A 24,839-nucleotide genomic window follows, 5' to 3' on the forward strand; every position below is an offset into this window, starting at 1 on the left:
GCACACGACGAGCTTATGAACACAGACTCGATGGTCAGCTACATAAGCATTCCACATTCCAAGCCAAGCCCAAAGTCTCCGGCATCATTGAATGCTTCCTTTCCCGATCTGCGGCTCGCACTTAAGAAGAAATGAAGGGCCAGCAGTAGGTCTTGGGTAGGTTGGCTCTCTTTGACTTACCCTTTTCTCTTTCCTGCTCTCCTCCATTTCTACTCAAAAAAAGGCGCTTTCCTCATATATAAAAAAGAAGACCGTTTGTAAAATAACATTTCGTTCTCTCTAAATTGAATTATCAGGTACAAGCATATTACCCAACAAATTGTCGAAGGAGACATCGTTTAGCCACGTCTTTATCTACCACTCAGATTCTAGAACATCAAGTCGATGACACAATTTAGGTTTATATTTCATTTGTTTCTTAATAGCTCAATTAAAAAGGTTCCAATATTAATGAAATGAAAAGCCACAAAACCATAAATAAAAAGAACACAATCATCTAGCCCAAACTGAGTTCTTTATTCAGTCGGAAAATCACCCTCAACTCCTAATACTGAGAATGTACCAAGTTTTCATGGAAGAACTATAAGTCTCGAGGTACAAAAGACGCCTAACATTTTTGTGGAAGAACTATAAGTCTCGAGATATAAAGACACCTAACAAAGACCATAATCGAATAACTCAAATCATAAATCGAGGTTATATTTCCAACTGCATGCAAAAAAAGCATGATCAGCTCATTACCTCAACATGTTCAAAACCTCTCTCGATTGACACCTTCACTGCATCCATAACAAGCTGCGTCTTCCTACTAAGGATAGGCCACTTCTTGTCCGGTTTCAAACCATCAAATTTAATGCTTCCAACCAACCTAGAAAACTCCCTCACCATAAGGGCTTCCTGAGGAAGTTCTGTCATGATAATGTGTTCACTCGGCTTTGGCTCCCACCCCGTCACCAGCTCTGTGAATCCCGATTTCACAGCTGTTGTGAAGGAAGCATTGTCCTCCACAAATGGGATTACAAAGTCATGAACATGCAAAGTGCCATTTGTTCCAACAACTGTTACATCCATTACAGTGTCGGTAAAAAATGAGCAATGGAAGGTTGCTACTTTCCCGTCTTCCCAGTGCAAAGAAGCACCACATTCTAGGATCACTCCTGCTTTGTTGAAAACAGGGCCATGCAATGCAAGTACGGATTTGGGCAGTTGAAAATCAACAGCCCACAAAATTGATCTGATGCAATACCATCCAACATCTCCAAGAGCCCCGAGTGCATCTAGATCCGGCTTCACACGAATGTCATTCTCGAGAAAATCTTGACCTCCTGCAAATGTAAGGCAGCTATGTATCTGCAAAATAAACAAGTACATCAAATTGAAAAGACTGTTACAAAATGAATACCAAAAAGTAAAGAGAATCTAAGTTCCTGTTCCAAAAAGTAAGCTGCAGGAGCATTTTTCATCCTCAAGGCTTTCAAAAGATGAAGCACAACATGAATCTACTCTACTTTGTGCTGCTAAGAAACTATAGCATGTCTGGCTTAGCTTAAAAGAAAGTCAAATTTACTTTTTAAGTAATTATTTGTTCCAAATGTGGTTGAATAGATTCTTGGTTTCTCATTTACAAGTTAAAAAGGGATTATTTGGTACCTTGCTCAGACACTAATTGAACTGTTTCACACAATCCTTCCCATCTTGAAAGAAAATTATTCTCAATTCTTTCTTACTAACAAAATTTACATGACTAATTGAAAGAATAAAAAAATGGAAATGCAAAATCATAAAAAGCACATACTTTAGAAACAATTTTAACAAAATTAATATGCTTCAAATCAACTAAAAATTATATAACAAACAAGAAATGCGAAGTGGACTTACAAATTTCAGTTCACCAAAGAGGTGAGAATTCGAGATGAATTCTTTCATTTTAGCCGTCCTTGGGTGGTGCATCCACATGGTAGCGTCCATGAGCTGCACTCCATTGGATTCACACACCTCGAGAATCACATCCAATTCTTCAACATTCAGCGCCACAGGCTTTTCCAACAGCAAATGCTTCTTCTTCTGGGCAGCTAGAACTGCCCACTTCACGTGAAGGCTGGTGGGCAGTGGCATATAGACGGCATCGACTTCTGGGTCATCCAAAACGGCATCGTAGGAGCCGTAGACCCGGGCCGAATCAGTAAAACCATTATCTTTGGCGAATTTGGAAGCTTTTTCGTACGATCGGCTACCCACGGCGGCAAGGGTGGAGGATTGGGAGAGAGATATTGCCCGAGAGACTTTTCGGGCAATCCCGGCGCAACCCAGAATTCCGAATTTAATTGGCTGCCGGCCGGCCATTGTTTGTGGGAAAAAATTGTAGGAAGGAGACTAGTGGGACGACGAATTTTGGCAGGTGTCAATGAGGATGCTCACTCTACCAATGAACAGATAACATTTTACATTTGGTGGTTTTAAAATTAATGGGTTTAAGCCCGTTTGGCCCACTTTAAAACTTTTTAATTTAATTTAATTTTTTTTCTCTCCTACTTCAACCATACAATTTTCAATAAAATAATATTACACTTAAATCGAAAACTTTTGTACCACACAATCTTCAAAAAAATATTATTCCTCCGATTATAAATCCAAATAATAGAGGCCAGACGAAGGCTCAACCTAGGTATTGATACAAAAAAGTGAAAGGATCAAGGGTTAAATTGGGGCGAAATTGAGATTGAACTGGATAATTAAATAAAGATAAATAAATATATTTTCAAATAGTTAAAATATTAGATAAAAGTATAATATTGTTAATTGAGATATTTAATTAAAATAAGATAGAAAATAATGAGTTAACTCAATAAAATATCATAGGATGATGGAATAGGATTGTAATTAGAGAAGAACAAACGTGAATGACTGAATGATTGCAAAAACAAAAATTGGAGTTTGATTTGACCAAAGCCAAAACGATGACCTCATCGAATTCTCAAAAGTCAAAATCAGAGGAAATGCCGTGTGTAAAAGATGGGCTAACAGTTGGGTGAGCAATTATTCTGGGCCTCTTGAAGAGCAATTATTCTGGGCCTCTTAATTCAAGAGGCCAATTGACCGATTTTAAGCCCCTTTTTTGACCATTATAAAAGTGTCACGAGAAAATTAATATTTTAAATAGTGTTTTTTTTCGAAAAACATGTTTTTAAAAGTTAGGAAAATTTTTGGGCGTACATTCTGTGAATGTATTGTTAAAAGTGAGTATAAAAAATAAAGAGTAATAAAATAAAAAATACTCAAACAAGGGTGAAGTGGATTTTTAAGTTTAAACATAATCGGATTATAGAGCGGTTCCTGATTTTTCCGATTGAATCAATCGATCTGATTCAATTTTTATAACATTTAATATTTCTCTAAAAGAAAAGAAAAAAGCAAAAAAGAAAGTTATAAATACGTTAGTAAAGTGAAAATATAGAAACTGGATTGGCCAATTTGTCCCATGTTTGAGTTCAATTATTTTCAAAATACATTTTTTTTTCAAAATTTATTTTCAAACACACATTCATTCATAAAATAATATTACAAGTAAACTCTAAATTTTACCTTACCTTTTAATCACACATTTTTCAGAAATCACTAGTCCAAAATACATTTTCTCCCAAAATTAGATTAAAATGAAGCCCAAACAAAATTTGTTGAGTGATTCATGACTATTTAGTCAAAACAAAGAATTCATTTCAACAAAACTATCTAATTTCCTTTATTTATTGTGGGGTAAAGAAGGTGGCTCCAAATGGGAAAAGATATATTTTTTGGGAGGGTGTGCAGTTATTTTATTTATTTATTTTGACTATTATTCTTTTTGTCAAGACTCGTTCGTACTATTAATAATTTACAAGTTTAACGATATTAGGTCGATGCATTATTATTTTATATGTTTTGTTTGGACGAAGATCTTTCTTTGAATCATTACATCGCTCGGGTTGGTGCGTGATCACCTTTGGTGAAAGCTATTTGGCCATTCAATCGGCCTCAAATGGAGCATTTCTGGTTCCTTATCAATTTCAATCTCTTCAAGAACATTTTTCCCTCCCAGATTATCTAGTATGAAACAATATTACAAGTCCAAAAACAGGCACAAGTTTTTCGTAATCCTTTCACGTATACCTTGACACCAAAAAAATTTAAAAAAATATCATGCTTTATATAAATTATCAGGTTCACCACAGCATTACACTTTAGTGATGCTCTTGCTGATATATAATATGCATCAACTTATGAGAAAAGTAACATTTCAAGGATTAAAGACATCTTAAAGGTAGAAAAGTAACGAAGATACGGCTAATTTTGTTGTATCCAAGTAAACATTTGACACGATACCATTGAAAAGATCAGTGGGTCCCATTTGTGCATTAATTAGTAATTACTGACTGAACATTAATCAAGTTATTAGAAATGCCCTTCTAAAAGAAGAATAAATTTTATGTTAAACGAGTACGTTGATAATTTTAAGCCATTCAGTCAACAACTGTAGCTCCTTGCACTGTAAAACGACATGAATTTAACTAAAATTTTGATACCAAATGGCTCCATGTTTCTTTTTCTTTTGGACCATTTTCATATGAAGCACTTTCCGATATATGGTACCTCAGTGAGTCAGTGTGAAAGGTTAGGCAGGTAGAATATAATGGTCATGAGCACTTTGGACTAACTTTAGACGGATAAACTTATCGGCCAATCTTTATTATTTATAAATTTAATTTCGACTGTTTGATCACTCTAATCTTTACAATTTGTGCGACTTGTAATAAGTAAACAAATTTTAATCAGTCAAAATGGAAACAACTAATTAATTTTTACTAAAATCGCTCTCTTACTTTTTCATAAATCCAAGACATCCAAACATATTCAGAAGTAAAAAATTATTTAAGGTACTTTTAAGCTTAGTCAAACATGCCCACGCCCTTTGTTACACTTTGATGATAGAATCATGGTCATTTTCAATCCACTGTGTATGACATGATGCATTAATGGCATGTTTGGTAATGTTGCAATGTAGTTGACAAAAAATTAGACTGCCACATCACCTTTTCCATTAGTCAATTCAATCGACATAACAAAACTTAAGTTCAATGACCAACTTAAAACAAAATGAAATTAACATGAAATTTTGCTAAAAATTTAGTCACCGCCAATGCATTTAGGCGATTGACTGGTCATTATTTTGATACTAATGAAGTACCAAATCAAAACTTAGTATTTACATATAAGTATAGATAGCTACATATCAACCATTTATTCTTACAGATGTTCCAATCAGCACCCATAAGATGGCGCATAATACTCCAAGCAAAGAAAAACACAAAATACTTATCGGTTTGCTTGAGCTTCTTGAAGTTGCAGAGGTATTATTACCTGTAGCAACGTTAGCGTTTCCAGCGTTCAACCTTATCCTACGGAAGCTAGAAATTCGCTCAAAAGCCTTATTTACCAAAGCACTTTCAGAAGCTGAAGCAGGAGTCGTAGGTATAGAATCCACGAAGTCCCAAAGAGCAGAAGAGAACCACGAGTTTGTACCGTCATCTTGTTCGCCACTTTGATTTTGATTTGCTTCGGTAGAATGATTGAAAGAATTACTATAATGTACCACACCTAAACATATGAAAACTTGGTAAATCAGAAAACAATCTTAACATTATGTGATTAGAAGAAGAGCTCTTCAAGCTGGCTCAAACTCCCCCCATTTCCACTTGGGCACGAGAGTTCTTGCCGTGTGGATGATGACATGGTCTTCCCATACCATCCATCTGATCAACAGGAGCTCTTCGATATTAGTGAAAAGAGATTTTAATGTTGTACAAATATATGAGCAATTAACTGAGATTACAGATACATTCAAGCTGCGCAAAAATGTCATCAATGACATTTGCAATTAATTCAGTACCTGAAGTAGGTGAAGGAATGACCCTCAGATTTGCTTCCATAGCAGAAAAATGGCTGCATCCTTGCTCATGCATCCACGGCTGACAAATGACTTCATTTAAAGGGGACTCGAGCACCTGGTAATTCACCGATTCATTCACAAGATTGTTGTTTAGACCAGAATTCAAATTTGGGTTTATGAATTCATTCTCTAAATTATTCATATATGGTCGAGAAATCTGCTCCCATTCAGTCTCTTGAAGGAACGTGGCTGCATCTTGATAAAGGTCAAGCTCACTCAACCCGTCAATAAGTAAACAAATTTTAATCAGTCAAAATGGAAACTAATTAATTTTTACTAAAATCGCTCTCTTACTTTTTCATAAATCCAAGACATCCAAACATATTCAGAAGTAAAAAATTATTTAAGGTACTTTTAAGCTTAGTCAAACATGCCCACGCCCTTTGTTACACTTTGATGATAGAATCATGGTCATTTTCAATCCACTGTGTATGACATGATGCATTAATGGCATGTTTGGTAATGTTGCAATGTAGTTGACAAAAAATTAGACTGCCACATCACCTTTTCCATTAGTCAATTCAATCGACATAACAAAACTTAAGTTCAATGACCAACTTAAAACAAAATGAAATTAACATGAAATTTTGCTAAAAATTTAGTCACCGCCAATGCATTTAGGCGATTGACTGGTCATTATTTTGATACTAATGAAGTACCAAATCAAAACTTAGTATTTACATATAAGTATAGATAGCTACATATCAACCATTTATTCTTACAGATGTTCCAATCAGCACCCATAAGATGGCGCATAATACTCCAAGCAAAGAAAAACACAAAATACTTATCGGTTTGCTTGAGCTTCTTGAAGTTGCAGAGGTATTATTACCTGTAGCAACGTTAGCGTTTCCAGCGTTCAACCTTATCCTACGGAAGCTAGAAATTCGCTCAAAAGCCTTATTTACCAAAGCACTTTCAGAAGCTGAAGCAGGAGTCGTAGGTATAGAATCCACGAAGTCCCAAAGAGCAGAAGAGAACCACGAGTTTGTACCGTCATCTTGTTCGCCACTTTGATTTTGATTTGCTTCGGTAGAATGATTGAAAGAATTACTATAATGTACCACACCTAAACATATGAAAACTTGGTAAATCAGAAAACAATCTTAACATTATGTGATTAGAAGAAGAGCTCTTCAAGCTGGCTCAAACTCCCCCCATTTCCACTTGGGCACGAGAGTTCTTGCCGTGTGGATGATGACATGGTCTTCCCATACCATCCATCTGATCAACAGGAGCTCTTCGATATTAGTGAAAAGAGATTTTAATGTTGTACAAATATATGAGCAATTAACTGAGATTACAGATACATTCAAGCTGCGCAAAAATGTCATCATTGACGTTTGCAATTAATTCAGTACCTGAAATAGGTGAAGGAATGACCCTCAGATTTGCTTCCGTAGCAGAAAAATGGCTGAATCCTTGCTCATGCATCCACGGCTGACAAATGACTTTATTTAAAGGGGACTCGAGCACCTGGTAATTCACAGATTCATTCACAAGATTGTTGTTTAGACCAGAATTCAAATTTGGGTTTATGAATTCATTCTCTAAATTATTCATATATGGTCGAGAAATCTGCTCCCATTCAGTCTCTTGAAGGAACGTGGCTGCATCTTGATAAAGGTCAAGCTCACTCAACCCGTCAAACTGCAGCTCTTCCATGATGTCTGTTGCCTTATCAAGAGTTTGAGAGGCTGGTTCCTGACCAATTAGATCATCCAGTTCAAGAAAATCTTCAAGGTCCTGTTCAGCTGTATGAAGCTCTTGGCCATGATCATTTGGAGCTAAAGTAGACAGGGGTACGTCGTGTTCTTGTAATGGCCTTATGCTCGACTGTGCCAGGTCAAAACTGGCTTGCTCATTACGTTGTCTGCTGCATGGTTGGAGGACTGTGCTTTGTTCAGGTAAATCAATGTTCCTCAAACCATGATCAACCAAGTTGCTCGGGGTTTCTTCCTCACCCACAAAATGTTCCGCTATACAGTCATTGTCAAGAGCAAGAGGCGGAAAAATTACGGGTTCATCATCATTGCAGTTAAGGAACTCCTCTTGATCATGTAATGGGGATAACAGTTGAAAATTAACCCTGGTATTATCAGAAGACACAGTTTCATTTACAGGTTCATCATCACGGTTGAGGAGCTCCTCAAGGTCAAGTAATGGCGATTGTTGTTGAAAATTAACCCCGGTATTATCAATAGACACAGTTTCATTAACTTGCATTGCAGAGTGCTCATTGTCAATAAGGCCATTGACAACTAGCTCATCATCATCCCATTCCTCTTCCCTAAAAGGTGCACCATATTGCTCACCGTTTTTGGGACCAGGCCCACTCTTCTTATACACCTTGTACAGAGCATAGCAATCCCGTGCATCCTTGCATCTCTTCAGCTCCTTTTCATCCATGGTATATTCATGCATCACCCAGTCCGTACGTTCTCCTCTCGGTGCACGACCTTTATAGAAGACCAGGGTCTTCTTCACCCCAACGGGGCGAGAATTGCATGTGATGACACGATCCTTCCCAGTCGCCTTCCAGTATCCATGCCTTGTTCCCCTATTTGAACGTGCTCCATTTGGCTTCCTATCTCTGTGGCTAAAGAAGAACCATTGCTTGTCACCAGTTTTCAATTTAGATAGCCCTGGATTTCAAATACGCACAAAATCCATCAACTAGGTTCTAAAGCCAAAACAATAAAAAGTGAAAAGTGGGAAAACATTTAGCATAGAACTAACAAGGTAATAGACCAAGAACGCAGTAACATAGACAAACCATTGATCATCCTGTTCTTTTGACACTTGCACCCCTTACATTCAGCCTTTAGCAAACAAAGTACTGAAATCTAAAAAGCTGGACAGTTTATCAAAATTAAGTTTTAAAAGAAGCAAGCAGGTAGAATCATAAGTTGAATTATGCAAATTTTCAAAAAGGAAATCTTATCAATCCTGGGAAACCAGTAAATACAGATTCGATTACTCGTGACTCCATAATTAATTTTCAAATTTTATATGTTTCAGTCCATATAACATAAAAACAGATGATACTATGTAATTAATCCCCTTTGTCACAAACACACGTCCATTCTTTTTCTTTTTTCTTTTTTTTCGTAAAGTTCGATATTGGTTCTTCACCTCCTGATATTAGGAAATCAACAATCTGAAATCGAATTTTCAAAAATCCGACCAAGCTCAGAACATACTGAAATTGCAAAAATATTCAATTCAATCTCGAAAAAGAGCCCACATAAATCAAGCAAATAATTTTTCAACACAATTAAAATCAAATTACCCTGCCAAAAAATAACCCAAATCTAATCATACATCACGTTGACTTCAATTATTGATCAACCATCAATCCACCACAGATCTGTAACACACGAAACGATCCTAAGAAATTAATCCATAAGAGAATCCCATTAAACACAAGTTAGCCCAGATAGAATAAAACAAAATAAAAATAGCCCAGATAATAAAACGCGAAGTCAACGATTGCATAAACGCCTACAAATCAAATGAAGACCATAAAAACAGGTAAAATCCTTATCAACCCAGCAGTTAAAAAAAAAAGGGGGTATAATAATGGAAAATCGTACCAGGCAACTCTTCTGGGTCCCACTTATAAACATCGATTTCTCTGATGACGTCAAAGCGCTGCTTCCGTTTACATATCTTCTTCTTGAGGTAGTAAAGTACGAGCTCTTCATCGGTGGGATGAAATCGGAAACCCGGAGGAAAACGTTTTCCGTCCCCAAAACATCCGGAACCCGATTCCACTGTCACCTTCATCTCTTTCTCTCCAAAAAGAGGTATTGAGAAAGAAAAAACTATTTGGGTTGTTAAGATACCGGAGAGAGAACAAAGAGAGGAGATCTTGATTATGGAAATCGGTAAAGACTTGCGGAAGGTGAAGAGAAAACCCTGCAGTCAGCGGAGAGGCAGGGCTGGGGCGCGGGGTCTTTGTTACAGAGTAGCGTGGGTTTAGAATTTGGTGGCATTTGTTCATTTAAGGAGAGCTTTTTATTGAATAAATTTTATTTGTGGTCACTAAACTTTTAAGGTGGGTTTCATTAGCAAAATTTTTCATGAAAAAATGGATTTTTTCACTTGAATTTCAACTTTTGAAGCATTTAATTGCTATTTCTTCATAAAAAATAATTTCCAACTTTTAAAAACATGCCTAATTTTCCCAAAACATTTTCTTTTGAAGAAGTAGATTTTTGTTTCCCTCGACACAATGAAAATATTTTTTCTAGAAAACATTTTTCATACCAATCAAACACATGTTAAGTGAAATTCTAAAAATAAAGATAGTAAAACGATCTAGTTATGAAAATATCTATAGATATAAAGCTAAAAGGAATGTTTCTCATATTTTAACACTTACTGTTGTAGTATAAATGTAATTTGACATATCACACAATGGTTTGAGAAATTTTCATCAATTTCGAATAGGCAAGCGATAGTTGTAAAATTTAAAACTAAATTGAAGTTCAAGCTATCAAATTGAAACTAAGTTGAAGTTTAATAATCCAATTAAGATAAAATAATATTTTGTGACTCAATTGAAATTTCACTGGAAGATCGCTCGTTGATGAAATTCTACCCCCTTTTTTTATTTTTTTTTAGTGAAACATCAAAGGAAAATAGAGTAATGTTATATAGCCATAACCCTAATCTAAGTTGTGCTAATGTGACTCTAATTGATAAGTGAAATTAAATAACTTATTTAATTCCACCTTTCATTTAACATATCATTTAATGCTACCTAAATTGTGATTGCAATCTCAATGAAGGCTACATAGCATTACTCATAGAAATAACATTCGCTCACTCCTCCTTAGGGCATGTTTGGCTAAACCTTAGATCCAATTCACTTTGCAAAGAACCAAGTACATATACCACGCATATGCTCCAAAAAACATATAAACCTTAGCGAAATAAACATGAAACCAAAAAAAAAATTCTCCAATTTCATAATCATAATTCTTGTTGAACAAATATATGAATCTGCAGAGTTCGATTCAAGAAAAAACTGGATTGGTAATCGAAACATTTAGGAGCAACGCTACAATGTCTATAAACATACGAGGAAAGAAAGGTAAATGTTCAAATGTGCTAAGTAGCACAAATTTCAGCTGTCAGGCAGTTTCATTTGGACCAGTTCAGGAGGAGGTCGTAGAGTACAAACCATCTCTTTTGTTTTCCCAAAATAGACCTGCAATTTTTTTCCGAATTCAACTTGAGGTCAGTATCTACATAAAAATATATCACAGACAAGAGATGGAAAATAAACTGTTGCAATTAAGTTCGACAGCTCTTATGATTTGTCAGTGTTGTGAAATAAGACCCAGTGAATGTATGCATGCTAACGCAAAGTCGTGTATACCTGGTCCAAGGAGTTCCTCAGCTTACTTTCCATTTCTTCAATCATCTTTCCCATATTGCATAAATGACCCTCTGAGACTGGAAGGTCCATATTCATCTATCGAGGAAAGAGTGAGATTTAGATTTGCGGCATATTCATCGATCGAGGAAAGAGTGAAATTTAGATTTGCGGAGGAAGAAATTAAAATTCTCCAAAAAGATTTTCCAAAAATGATAGTAGAAAAATTTCATCACAATGTAAATTTGATACTCATAAAGCATTCAAATAATGAGATAAATACAATGAGTAGATGCAACTTGCTAAACTTCTTGTAATAAATTGTAGAGAAAGAAGTGGGACGTAATAGAATATATAACTAAGCAAAACATTGACACTTGCAAGGTTGAGGTTTGCTTCAGCCCAAAAGAAAAAAACAGAGAAAAAAGGAAGCGGGGTCATATATCTTCTATAATCTGACCAGAAAAATAATCAGTTAAGAATACGTATATTGACAGCAAGACATTCTTTTTAGGGTGTTTGTAATAACCCAAACATATAGCAAAATAGAAAATCAATGGAACCAAACTGCTAGCTTGTCCAACTAGGCTAAAGGAATTGGGTGGTCTGGCTCAAAAATTTATAAACCAAACAAATCTACTGAAAGAAACATTAAGACCAGTAGATTAATGGTCAGCAAATATCATATATGCAGTTGAAGATATCTAAGGAAAATTGTCCAATATTTTCATCTACCAAGACTAGCACACCAAATAATACACTTTATGTTGGGGTTAAACCCAATAACTCCCCAAGCAATGAATCATTATTAGTTATTCAGTCGGCATCGACCAAATGACTGAAGTGAAATATCGACACATCAAATGGAACAACTGGAGCCTACAACTATTTTGGGCCATTAGGAGGAGCCTAATTCAATTAGAGCTGCTCATGGCCCGACCCTTCACTCATTGGATGGTTTTTGGTGTTTGGCCCACTTATTGGTTATTTATTGCTTCCTTTTTGGGCCTACTCCATTACTTAACCTAAAAGCCTAATTTACTACTATATATGGGCAGCCTCCTTGCTTTGAGAAATAAGTTATTGCCTTGAAGAAAAAACACAGACTGCTCTTCCTCTGCTTAATGCTACTACCTGCCTTGATTTTTCTTCTTTGTCCAGTTCTTTCTTCTGCCTTTGTGGTTGCTATGTGGCGGCAATAACCTCTCACTTTTGTGTCCTTTGTAGGCAATACAAAGCAACCGGAGTTCGGGTGAAAGTTGTAGGAGATCGGATTGTTATTTGGTGGTGTCAATCTCGGTTGGTTTGATAAAACTAACTGGAAAACCTTGGTGATCAATTCATTCTTTACATATGGTATTAGAGCCATGTTGGTGGGGAATTTTCAGCCAAGAACAAACCCAACAATCGACAAAATTGGAGTAGAAACTAGATCAAATTCTACCCAGATTTTTTGTAAAAAGGGAACCTGTAAGCTCGATTTTCAGGCAATCCAGAGATCCATTGGTGAAACAGAAATATGACTTGAGACGTGCAGGTGGAGACAGTCCTAGATGTGTGGCGAGTGAGGTCTAAGATGGCCGACGACAAAGCATGGTGATTCCGACGTTGCGCTTGTGGGTGCAATTCTCAAGACGGCTCCTTCAGGCAGAATATTTCTAATGATTTGGTGTTATTAGTTTTCTGTTTCAGGTTATACAGTAAAATCTGGACAATTTTGCCCCTGCACATTCATGATTCAATTTTTGCTTGATTGGTTGCCACGATTGTTGGAGGGCAAATGGTAGTGGTCCTAAAGTAGCAAATTCGTATCTCTCGTTATTTAAGGACTCAGATTAGTCCTCTCTGATCAATTGGCTTATCCCGCTTAAATTTCAACATTAGCGCGCCATCGCGTGGGTGACATTAAAATTGAGGTTATCGTGAAGGAGTAACCATCGCTTATACTAGAAAATTAAGAATTGTTTGTCATATTTGAAGTGTTGGATTTAATTGCAAGCTGATTATTGACTCTGTATTTTAATTACCATCAAGTGACTTGTAAGACTATATTGTGAGAGAAATTGATTTTGTTAACATCTCTTTGTGTTGCATTGATCATTCCATTAGAACATCTAATCTTTACCCGTTTAACCAATACTGAGATCTCGAATCTTACGAAACCCCGACAATTTAGAACAACATATATTGTAACCTTAGGATTACCCTGTGTTACCTAATTGTGCATTTTGGTGGTTCTACTTTCAAAATGACTTCACACTTTGAAATGGGAATTTTCAATGGAAAGTACTTTTCAATTTGGCAACAAAAGATGAGGAGAATTTTGGTTCAACAAAATGTTTCAAAAGCCATCGATGACAATTTTTCTGAAGCTTTGTTAAAAGAACAAAAAGAAGAATATGACGAACTTGCTTACACTTCAATTATTTTAAACTTGATGCTGTTTTGAGAAAAAATGGCAAACTTGATACCATAAATGAACTTTGGAAAAAGTTGGAAGACTTATATTTGATTAAATCCACTCCTAATAAGTTGTACCTACTCAAAAGATTTTCAATTTTAAAATGGATTCTTCAAATTATCTTGATGACAACTTGTATGTTTTTAACAAACTTGTTCAAGACGTTAACTGTGATAAGGAGTCTGAAACATATAAGGTCATTATTCTACTAAACTCTATGCTTAACTCATATAGGGAGGTTAAAAATACAATTAAATATGCTAGGGATACATTAACACCTGAGATTGTAATAGATTCCCTTAAAGAGTAAGAAGATGAAAAATTAAGGCTGAAAAAGAAGATAAGATGAATAGTGAAATACATGTAATGAGGAGTAGAATGAAATTTAATCAAGACTCAAGACGGTAGTAACTTGAGTGATGAGGGTGATAAGAAGGGCAAGGGTTGGGATAAGTCCAGTGGGAGACGGTGTTACAGTTATGATAAAGCTAGGCACTTTATTGTCCCAAGAAGGATAAGATGAGATGTGAGGCGAATGTAGCTATAGGGTCAAGTGATGACCTTAGCGAAGTTTATTGAGAATAAATCTAGTTACTGCATGTGCATCTGTGTGAAATCCTTTCTGCAAGTGTGTGATTACTTAATTCTGTTGCATGATTGTATGTTGCATTTCAATGTGTTGGATATGTGCATTTGCATAAGAATGTAGCTATAGGGTCAAGTGATGACCTTAGCGAAGTTTATTGAGAATAAATCTAGTTACTGCATGTGCATCTGTGTGAAATCCTTTCTGCAAGTGTGTGATTACTTAATTCTGTTGCATGATTGTATGTTGCATTTCAATGTGTTGGATATGTGCATTTGCATAAATTTGAGGAAAATTTGATTACTTTGTCTAATTGTTTTCATGCATGGTGTGTTGAGATGCATTAGTAGTGTATTGTATGTATTTTATGTATTTTGGTAAGGTGAAGTATAGATAACTAGGGGTACATTGGTGGTTTGTACCGGGACGTAAAGTGTGACATTTGGATCATGAGTGAAGATGTGATTAAATGTCTGGTATCTTTTGTCTGTAAAAGACCCTGATCAAATGGAGCGTGATATAGACACTTCTATCACTTTTATTAGATGAAGACCTATTATCCGCTTAGGTTGGGAGAAGTCATGTGGTAATAGAGGATTATCCCATGTACTTAGAATCTATTGTGATTTACAGATTAGACATATGCTGAATGATCAGTCTAGTGAGCATGGTGGAAGATGAGAGGAAATATGTGTTCTTGAGGTGTGAGCAACACAAAATGGGATAGAATAAGGGCAGTAAGATTATTTCCTGGAGTCATTTATGCATTTGTTACATATGTTTTTGACTGCTTGATTGATTAACTTAGTGTTAATCTGTTATTCTGTGTAAACTTTTTTTTTTTTTTTTTTATTTTTTAAAAAAGATATGTGGATGTTATATCTTCATCGCATGATTATTTGTTCACTGTGATTATTTGCTTCTACTTGGGTATTTGTTTGTAACCTTAGCTCTGGTGAGTATGTAAAGCAGGTATGATATATATTTCAGGTCTGAAACACGAGGTAAGATATGTAATTCCAATTTTATTGATTACCTTAATTATGCAAATATTAACTATGTGTTTTGATTGCTTGCAGGTTTATTAGGCATCAAGGTAAAAATTTGTTGGGTTTTGATACCCAATCCCCGAGCAATGACATTAAATCATTAGTTATTCAATCGATATCGACCAAATGACTGAAGTGAAATATCAACACCTCAAATGGAACGACCCAAGCCTATAACTATTTTGGGTCATAGGAAGTAACCAAATTCAATTAGAGCTACTTATGGCCCAACCTTTCACTCCTTGGATGGCTTTCTTGTTTGGCCAACTTATTGATTATCTATTGTCTCCTGTTTGGGACAAATCAATTACTTAACCTAAAAGCCTAAACTACTGCTATATATGGGCAGCTTCCTTGCTTTGAGAAATAAATTATTGCCTTGAAGAAAAATCACCGGCTGCTCTTCCTTTGCTTTGTGCTACTGCCTGCCTTCAGTTTTTCGACAAAGTTATTTCTTTTCCTATGTGGCGGCAATAACCTCTCACTTTTGTGTCCTTTGTGGGCAATACAAAAGCAACCGGATTTTGGGTGAAAGTTGTAGGAGATTGGGTTGTTATTTGGTGGTGTCGATCTCAGTTGGTTTGATAAAACAGAGCCAGGAAAACCTTGTGATCGATTCTCTTTACACTTTGTAGCTGGAAAAATAACTACACAGACAACTGGAGAAATAGTAGCATTTCTTGTTCTTCGTAACTTACAGTTCTTCATGATTATTTTTAAATCAATAGCAGCATATCGTCATAACACAATTCACAGCAAAACATAGTAGCATGTCGTAACACAATAAATGGTGCTTGTAGCAAAACAGAAAAGGGTTTTGCAGGGGTGACAACAAGAAAGAAGAAAAGGACAAGAGGGAGAATCGAGGTTGCAATTTTCTTCATGGTGTTGGCAGTTGAAACAAAACAAAAAAGGCATTTACACACCAGCAAATATACTTGCAAAATCTGAGAATGATCGAATCTAGAGCCTAGAGGATAAGACTTGCAAAATTGACACAGCCTCCAAACCAATCCCCCCACCCACGCACGCGCGCGCGCGCACACAAAAAAATAATAATAATAATAATTGAAAAAAATGAAAAGGAAAGGAAAGAAAATATAATCAAATTATATGATAATATACACAAACAACAGGGATGACAAAACACAACCAGGTCCATATAGGATCCAAAAACTTCCATAAAGTCATCTGTTTTTTTATTCTCTATACTCTGCTATGTCATCAAACCAATCCCATGTCAACTCTGTTTCTCAGGCTTAAACCCTTGATTGTAGTTACTAAAACTTATATAATAACAATTTGTATTCACTGGGAGAAAAAAAATTAATTCTCGAATCATGAAATCCAACAGAGATTAGCTTGCAAAGGCATCATTTATCAAGTGGTTGTGTTTAGGGAGTTCAAAGAAGAGGAAAAACCATATGCTTTTTTCGTTAGAACCCCCCCCCCCCCTCTCCCCAACCCACTCTTAGGATTTAAAGATCAACCTATATTGAACTAATCAATATCACTCTCACCTCCCTTGTAGTTATCCCTGACCACACCCAGCAACTTATCAATTATGAAACCCCAATACAGACTAGCACCACTACTACAAGCTGACTTTGATTTTTTTAAAGGGGTTGATCTATAAGCTTGATGTATAAATGGGAAACTTAAAGCAGAGAAAGGCGCACGGGAAAAGAGAAGCCGCAGAGAACACTTCTCAGTAATCACAAATAGCCAGCTACTTGTTCATTATACCTTTGTCATCTATTTTAATTACAATAACACATTGATATAAATAAGGGGAAACACAAAGAGCAGAGAGCAATGAGTAAGGGATAGGAAGAGAGATGCTTTCTGAATTGAACGAGACTAAATAGATACACGTATAGGATGTACTAAATGTGTCCCACTGATGTATTAGATATGATACCTTAGGACGAATGTAAAGCTAAACAAATTGCTCCGGCCCCAAGGACCGAGGATTGTGTCCACAAACTATTAAAAAACAAAAATCAGCTTTTTTTCCTTTTTTTTCTCATTATTAGATCTTTATGAGAGAATCGTATAGTAGATTTGCGCCAAAGTTTCAGACATAAAGAAGATAAGATTTTTATCTAAATACCATCTGTCAACCAATTTTGCAGAACTTATGTTTCGGACAATTGAAGACCGTTGTATGCACATGGGGTTCCTTGTGGGCACAGTCATCCCAGTAATTCAATCTTATGATTCTTCATTATCTACATAAGGCCTTTTTTCCTAGGTAAATAACTCAAAAACCTATCTAGAGATCACTACTACAGGCAGAGTAGGAATCATTTACATCAATGGTCCTGTACATTCACGAATGAATAGCATAGTACACAAGGGTTGTAAAATTCCTTTGTTAAACTCTTTTGAACAGCAAGAAAATCACCGTATTGGGAAATTGAGGTCAAAACAAAGTTGGAGAATAAGTGGGAAAAATGAAAAGATATGAAACTAAGTAACAGCAGCTAACTGTTTTACATATTTCAAGTTAAAAAGCACATCCTAAGCCTGACCATAAAGAGAGAGCATTGATGGAATTATAGTTTTCCAATAAAGCAGATACCCAAATTATTTTCAACAAAGTGCTTACCAAATCCCCCAAACTTAAAGATAAACGTCAAAGCCACTGAAGTAGTAAAAATTTCACTGGACTGGTTGAGGTGCTTTTTAATGTCAGTGAAAAGGCGAGTCATTCTGTCAATCAGCAAGGATAATCCACTTTTTTTAGAATGTTTGGCAGAACATAACTTGGATGATATTTTTTAGTTCATGTAAAGAGGGAAAAACTGCCGGCCACCTACTAAACTACCACATATGTGAGCAAAGAAGTAGGGCACTTATTATCTGCATGCCACGCATTGCAAGAAAATAGATGAAATAACCAAGAAACGACCAACAGAAAAACAGCTAAGTCAATTAAAGAAGAACCAGATTCTCACAAATAGAACTGTACTGGTTTCCCGATACCTTCTACATGCTAAACCATGATTAATTCTTAAAGAGGAAAAGAAAAGTGCGTTAAGATGAGGATATATTATGTCATGAATATCACTCTCCTAGAACTACTTGGAAATTTTTTCTCCCAAACCTTGGGTTTTGAAGTCATTAACAACATTTTCCCAATCCAGTAACTTTTAGATTCTTTTTCTATTATTTGCTTTTTCACCATTAACCTGATCTAGCTAACCCAGCGTTAAAATAATTCAGATTATGCCCCTGTTTGGGCTCCATTAAACCAAAAATACATTTTTTCAAAATTCATTTTCAATGACACATTCTTCAATAAAATAATAGAACACGTAAATCCAAAATTTTTCCTTACTTTTAAGTTTTTAACCAACCATTCTCTAAAAAATTACTATTCCAAAATACATTTTTCCCAAAATCTCATTTTAATGAAGCCCAAACAAAGGCTATTTTTAAGCACTGACTGAACAAGAGGATAAACTATATTAACATCAGGCACAAGTTATTTAATCAGAACATCATATTTTTCACTGTGCTTTAACAAAATATCAAACAATTGGCTCAGTAAAGATAGCTCAAATGCTATTCTCAAATCTCACTACTACTTGCTCCTGAGGTCTGAGCCTTCTCAGAGAAAGAGAGAAGAGAAGAGGGGCAACTGAGCCTTCTCGTCAACAATTTATCAGCATAGCAACTAGTATGAAGACTATTGTTAGTCTGACATGAAACAACTATGTCGATATTGGGCAGACTGAATACAATAATACCAAGGGCACTCACTATTTGAGAAAACATACTGCATTCATAGATTTCAACAGTGTCTTATGGAGAAGCCATCACCGTTAATGGCTTTTGACCTCTTTTTAAAGAAATATATACAGAAAACTTCAAGTGAAGCAGAAAAACATCCAACTCAACTTTCAAAAGGTAACATTTTAAGTGATGATTTCCCCATGACTTCCAAAAGAAAATCAGCATGAGATACTGGCATGGTATAACATTAAAATTTACTATAAATCCAGCATGACAGATGTGGTACCTGTCTTCTAATGGAACCGGACAGACTGAAGGTGCCTGATGACTCATCATTTGTTGTCAATGACAGCATCACAGTACTTGTCAAAGAGTAATGCGCTATTTCTTCTTCTTGTCCAACCTTGAAATTAAGAATCAGAATTAGGAATAAGTAGACCTACTTAAGGAAAGATGAGGAAAAGGAATTATAATATTTTACTTCCATTTATTTCTTCTCTTTCTGGCAGCTTGTTTGGAGCAGTAGATGATATCTACCTCAATAACATGTATGGCATCCCAAGCTCCTTCTTGGAGATAGCCTCTCCTACCATGTCCAGACTTTGAGCCGTCTTCACCATCATCAATCATCAAAAACTTGAAATGCTAACAAAGCACCATTTGCTTTTAAAAGTTAACAAAATTACCTTTTTTAATTAAAAAGCAAGATACAAACCCATCATTTTCAGTTTCCCATATATACACTGATGAACTGCCTCCTTCATAATACCTATCCATAAATTGGTGAATCAAGCTGCTAGCGACTCATGAAAACAATAACAATTGAGAGCAGTGCTTTGACATGACACATAAACTAAAAAGAAAACCCAAATCCATAACATATGTCTTGTACTTTGTTTTGGTTTAAGGTAAAAAAAGAAGGATTCAAATATGCATGAAAATCATCCAAGTAAAAGGGAAGGATGAGACAAGTAAAGGACCTCACTGGTCACGATATATAGCAAAGATGTCGTTTGCTTCAATCTCAAGCTTCCTCAACTCTGGAGATGGATGAGAACCATCTTCTAGTGGGGGATGGTATGTGTTTGACCAAGGTGACCTAGTGATGAGAAAAAGGGCAACAAAATACAATAATCAAATCATGAATGAATTATACCTCAACAACAGGAAATCTTACTATATACTTAAATATCATGTGTTTCTTTAAATGTTTGCAACAAGTATCAGGTGCCTAATGAAGTATGAATGATGTTCAAAATTGGGATGTATATCAACACCTGACTTACCTTGGTCCATAAAGTACAATGTTGTCATTACCTTAAGAAAATTTTCCTACTTCCAAAGTAAACAGAGCTTGAAATGATCTGTCCGTTTGACTTAAGAGAGCTCAGATCAGTTACCTGTAAGAGTCTGCATCTCTGTTGTATTCACATAAAATGAATTCCTTCCCACATTCAGCATCACATAAAACCTGCTTTACCCATTTAATAATGTTAGAACACACATCTGATTGGCAATAGTAACTTTTAGACACACATAATGTTTTTAAAAGTGTCAAATAAACTGAATAATTCTCAATAAGACTCCATGCCTCTCATTGTGAGAGGTTCTCTAGAACTAAATCAAACTAAATATGGTAAAAGCAATATATTTATATATGGTAAAATATAATTATAATGTAGCCGTAATATTCTATAATTTTCGATGATCTTAGTAATCTTTATTTAACCTCATTAACATCCCCCTCAAATTGATAATTTGCAATATTGAACTACGACGATAACAATACTTGTGTCCACGAAGAAAAAATTCCAAATCAGAGCAACTAACTATGAAAACTAGTAATGACAAGAGACCAAAAACAATAAAATAGTGCAGAAACAACCAAGAACAACTCCAAAACCATTCCAAGAACACTCTAGAGAGGTCTCTGATAGGATTCTAATTGCAGTTTGTGAACAGAAAATATGTTGCTGTTATTAATTGGAGAAAACGAAGAAAAATTACACTAACAGATCAAAAACAATAGCCATTCGAGAGGGCTAAACTCTCCTAAAGTTCTCTCTTCTACTCACTGCCTTCCATTGAAAACGCTTTTCTTTCCCTGCTGCCTCCAGGTTCCCCAATTCTCCATGCTTCCCTACTGAATATTCTTCACTAATGGAAAGCTTTTTCACACAAAATCGAGCCAACATCAATCCCTTCAATGCATCCCAAGTTCCCACCGATCGTAGTCGATCTACTTGCTGATACCAATTCCAGGTTTGCCAGTCAAAACATGATGTTGCAGCCTCTATTTTCTCTTCCTCTAATAATTGATTTTTGGAGAAAATCTTTTCCGCCTCCAACACCCACTCGTTTGTGTTTTCACCATAGAATATTGAAATATTTAGTCGGCCACATGATTCCAGTCCCGAATCATTGTCGTGATCTCCTTTCCATTACATTACCATCTTTTCCCACCGATTGAATATTGAAATCCATTTCTCCTTCCACTCGCTTCTGAAGTTTGATTCCATTCGTCCGAGAATCGACGGCTCTGATACCAATTTGATAGGATTCTAATTGCAGTTTGTGAACAGAAAATATGTTGTTATTAATTGGAGAAAACGAAGAAAAATTACACTGACAGATCAGAAACAATAGCCATTCGAGAGGGCTAAACTCTCCTAAAGTTCTCTCTTCTACTCACTGCCTATCCCCCTATTGCTAGCTTCTACCTTTATTTATAGATCTCTTCTTACATAATTCAGTTTTCCTTCCCCACCCACTTGCAGGATATTCTGCTTTTGGATCTTTCTAGAATAAGTGAAGTGGATTGGAGGCTGGAGCCTATCACTCTCTCCCCAAGAAAAATTTCCAAAAGAAATTCACAAAGTGTGCCAACATACACAGCCCCCATTTGGCCCTCATTAAATTTCATTATATTACATTCCATTTTTCTCTCTCCTATTTTCAACCACACAATATTTCATAAAATAATATTATACGTAAATCGAAAACTTTTCCTTTTTTTTAACCACTCATTTTCAAAAAAAAATACTATTCCACCCTTTTTCACTTTTAAAAAATGGGGGCCAAACGAGGGCAATCTGTCAGAAGAACTTAACCAATCACATAAGTCATGCTTCAACAAAAGTACTAATGCCAATACGTCGGCCAAAATTCCAGCAATACATTGCTGACCAAGATAGTGCAGTTGAAAGAAATCCCACAAAACAGCCTACACCAAAATCTCAAAACTTCCTACGAGAATCCAAAACTCTAGCTCATTACCCGAGCAACCAAAATTCAACAATCTGCACTCTCTCTCTCTTTTTATTTTTCTTTTATTTATTTATTTATTTTTTCAGCCTTTAATTTTCTCTGCTTTGAAACAAATTCCTTTTGCAATTCCAAGAATTCATTCGCCAATGTTTGAAATTTAGGCCACGTTTGAGCCATATGAGAATGAAAAATATAACCGTTACGGACCCCACACAAGAGATAGATTTTCAAATATGATGGTATGATGTGATGGATAACGGTCATATTTTTCATTTTAATGAGTAAATAATGAAAAACAAACAAGGGCTTAAGCTTTGCTTTGGCTTCTTCATCAATGGTATGGAATTGATGAAAATCCGAAAAATGTCAAAAACCTTTGCATCTTCTAGTTCAAACTCTAATGCCCACAATTTCGGTCTTGCACTTGTATTACACTCACAAGACATTAAAAACAAACAGGCCCAACTTCACTAACACATAGAGGCCCAATTACTTAAATCCATATTGCTTCATCCACAGAAATCCTAATACTTAATAGAGCCAAGTGTATTAATAGCAACCCAAGTTTGGCCCAAATAGGAGATCATAGAAAGGCCCAACTATATTTCCTTGAAATAGCTGCTGCCCAGCCCACAATTTCAGCAACAGAAAAACCTGCAGCCCACGATCTACTAACCTGCTACAATTTTAGCGCTAAGAAGTCGAAATCTACCACGATCGATGATTCTGTAATCAGAAAACACCAACGACGATTGTTCACCAAAAAAGAGAAGCCAGAATCTACATGATGCCGACAACCAGCAGAGTGATCAACATCTCAAGATTTGCCAACTGGGTCACCAAAAGATGATGTCGTAACCTGCCCTCGATTCAGCAAGAGAGTCCGACAGTCACAGAAGTCACCGGTATCCAAGAAAAACAATCACAAAGAAGGTAACAGCCTATACACAGAACTTCCCAAAGCTGAGACCACAAAAAATTGACAAAACCAAAGGAACCAAAGAAATCAAGTTTCCTAGCCCAAGAGAAATCCCAGAAAATCTACAATTCTAAACTACTTTTGAGGCTCTGAAAATTTTGAAAATTGAGGAAAATCGAATGTGGCTTCAAGGCGGAAGAGATTGTAAAAGAGCAAGAATAATAAATATAACGTGGAGGAAGAGCTGGAGAAGAAATCGAGTTTGAAAACTATCTAAATACTAAGAAGACTGACTCGACGAGAGGCGCTTTTGAGGAAACCCAACCGGAAAAACAACAGGAAGTTCTAGAGAACTGGTTCTGATACCAGTGTTGGGTGATATTGAGCTTCTCTCACCCCAAAAGTTAGCTCAAGAGGTGAAATTTTCCCTCACACTTATAAACTGAATATCCACCCCACCTATAATTGATGTGGAACAACCTCAACAATCTCCTCTTCACATATCAGGCTTTGCAGAAGACCAAACACATCTCCCCCCACACATCAAGCCTTGCAAGAGACCAAACCCGTCTTCCTCTCACACAAAGGGCCTGCAGAAGACCAAACCCGTCTCCCCCTCGCATAAACTCGTATCTGCGTGATTGTTGGGCTGGAGACGATTATTGGGTCGAATACTTGTTTGTATACCATGTCAAATAAACAGAATAATACTTAATAAAACTTCATGCCTCTCATTATGAGAGGTTCTCTCATTGAATAGAACCAAATCAAACTAAATATGGTAAAATCAATATATTTGTATATGGTATAGTATAATTATAATATAGTAGTAATATTCCGTAATCTTCGATGATCTTCGTAATACTTATTTAACCTCATTAACAAAAAGAATACAGCAGCTACAAAGAAAACAGAAGAAAGAAGCAATAAACAGCATCCCAATGCACAAAGTATCACAAAACCAAAATAAGGAGCTTAAATAAAGAAAAGGCGAATGAGGAGTATCTGTACTGAAGTGGGAAAGATTCAATAAGATAGGGTGCATAAAATATCACCAAGATTTGCATTACATATTAAAGATTTGGAAGATGATTCTTCTCATTGTTCTGAAAATAAAATATGTACAAGGCTTTATATAAAATATAACAAGCTGAGCCAAAGAATCTAAATAAGGAAATAAGCTTATTACACCTCTAATTTTGCTACCATACTTATATAAAGCTATACAATCAGTTTATAATAACTAAAAATCGTCTATTCAAACACTTCCTCTCAAGATGGCATGTAGAAATCGTGCATTCCTAGTTTGCAAGAGACCCTCTTGACCACCATCAAGATTTTCTTTTTCAAAGCATCTCTACATGCTTAGTTCGATCGTGATGAACTAGGTATGTGCTTTACTAATGGCTGCCTTGTTGTCATAGTATCATAAGCACCTAGAAAATAT

The 24,839-nt window shown here is 35.9% G+C and overlaps 4 protein-coding genes across 4 annotated transcripts in view; all 4 read right to left on the bottom strand.

Annotated features, from left to right (window-relative positions):
- Positions 1-451: 451 nt before the first annotated feature.
- LOC111402088 (uncharacterized oxidoreductase At4g09670-like) lies at positions 452-2,432 on the bottom strand. The gene is made up of 2 exons (XM_023030142.1): positions 1,879-2,432; positions 452-1,350 (listed from the first exon to the last, which is right to left on the bottom strand). Exons 1-2 carry the CDS (start codon positions 2,341-2,343, stop codon positions 730-732), a joined length of 1,086 nt encoding a protein of 361 aa, XP_022885910.1. The 5' UTR covers positions 2,344-2,432; the 3' UTR covers positions 452-729.
- Positions 2,433-5,049: 2,617 nt separating this feature from the next.
- LOC111402091 (NAC domain-containing protein 17-like) lies at positions 5,050-6,205 on the bottom strand. Its single transcript, XM_023030145.1, has 2 exons — positions 5,924-6,205; positions 5,050-5,631 (listed from the first exon to the last, which is right to left on the bottom strand). Exons 1-2 carry the CDS (start codon positions 6,123-6,125, stop codon positions 5,267-5,269), a joined length of 567 nt encoding a protein of 188 aa, XP_022885913.1. The 5' UTR covers positions 6,126-6,205; the 3' UTR covers positions 5,050-5,266.
- A 265-nt stretch (positions 6,206-6,470) lies between these two features.
- On the bottom strand, positions 6,471-9,986 carry LOC111402090 (NAC domain-containing protein 17-like). Its single transcript, XM_023030144.1, has 3 exons — positions 9,580-9,986; positions 7,345-8,628; positions 6,471-7,052 (listed from the first exon to the last, which is right to left on the bottom strand). The coding sequence occupies exons 1-3, from the start codon at positions 9,770-9,772 to the stop codon at positions 6,688-6,690; spliced, it is 1,842 nt and encodes a 613-aa protein (XP_022885912.1). The 5' UTR covers positions 9,773-9,986; the 3' UTR covers positions 6,471-6,687.
- A 944-nt stretch (positions 9,987-10,930) lies between these two features.
- LOC111402092 (probable F-actin-capping protein subunit beta) overlaps positions 10,931-24,839 on the bottom strand; it is a 14,882-nt gene continuing 973 nt past the window's right edge. Inside the window, exons 2-8 of the mRNA XM_023030146.1 lie at positions 20,607-20,677; positions 20,192-20,305; positions 19,893-19,975; positions 19,744-19,817; positions 19,493-19,609; positions 11,373-11,468; positions 10,931-11,201 (exon numbers count right to left, since the gene is read on the bottom strand). Coding sequence (XP_022885914.1) covers positions 11,118-11,201; positions 11,373-11,468; positions 19,493-19,609; positions 19,744-19,817; positions 19,893-19,975; positions 20,192-20,305; positions 20,607-20,677 — 639 coding nt within the window. The 3' untranslated portion in view covers positions 10,931-11,117. The remainder of the gene's footprint in view (positions 11,202-11,372; positions 11,469-19,492; positions 19,610-19,743; positions 19,818-19,892; positions 19,976-20,191; positions 20,306-20,606; positions 20,678-24,839) is intronic.

This window comes from Olea europaea, chromosome 10 (assembly GCF_002742605.1).
Source record: "Olea europaea var. sylvestris chromosome 10, O_europaea_v1, whole genome shotgun sequence".
NCBI lineage: Eukaryota > Viridiplantae > Streptophyta > Magnoliopsida > Lamiales > Oleaceae > Olea > Olea europaea.

Excerpts from the sequence above, each read along its gene's own strand:
- LOC111402090 (XM_023030144.1), bottom strand. The coding sequence starts at position 9,772 with ATGAAGGTGACAGTGGAATCGGGTTCCGGATGTTTTGGGGACGGAAAA. Across the intron at positions 8,629-9,579 it reads GGACCCAGAAGAGTTGCCTG|GGCTATCTAAATTGAAAACT; the intron begins GTACGATTTTCC and ends TTTGAAATCCAG. Across the intron at positions 7,053-7,344 it reads CATTCCTTCACCTATTTCAG|GTGTGGTACATTATAGTAAT; the intron begins GTACTGAATTAA and ends TCATATGTTTAG.
- LOC111402088 (XM_023030142.1), bottom strand. The coding sequence starts at position 2,343 with ATGGCCGGCCGGCAGCCAATTAAATTCGGAATTCTGGGTTGCGCCGGG. Across the intron at positions 1,351-1,878 it reads TCTTTGGTGAACTGAAATTT|ATACATAGCTGCCTTACATT; the intron begins GTAAGTCCACTT and ends TTTATTTTGCAG.
- LOC111402091 (XM_023030145.1), bottom strand. The coding sequence starts at position 6,125 with ATGAATAATTTAGAGAATGAATTCATAAACCCAAATTTGAATTCTGGT. Across the intron at positions 5,632-5,923 it reads CATTCCTTCACCTACTTCAG|GTGTGGTACATTATAGTAAT; the intron begins GTACTGAATTAA and ends TCATATGTTTAG.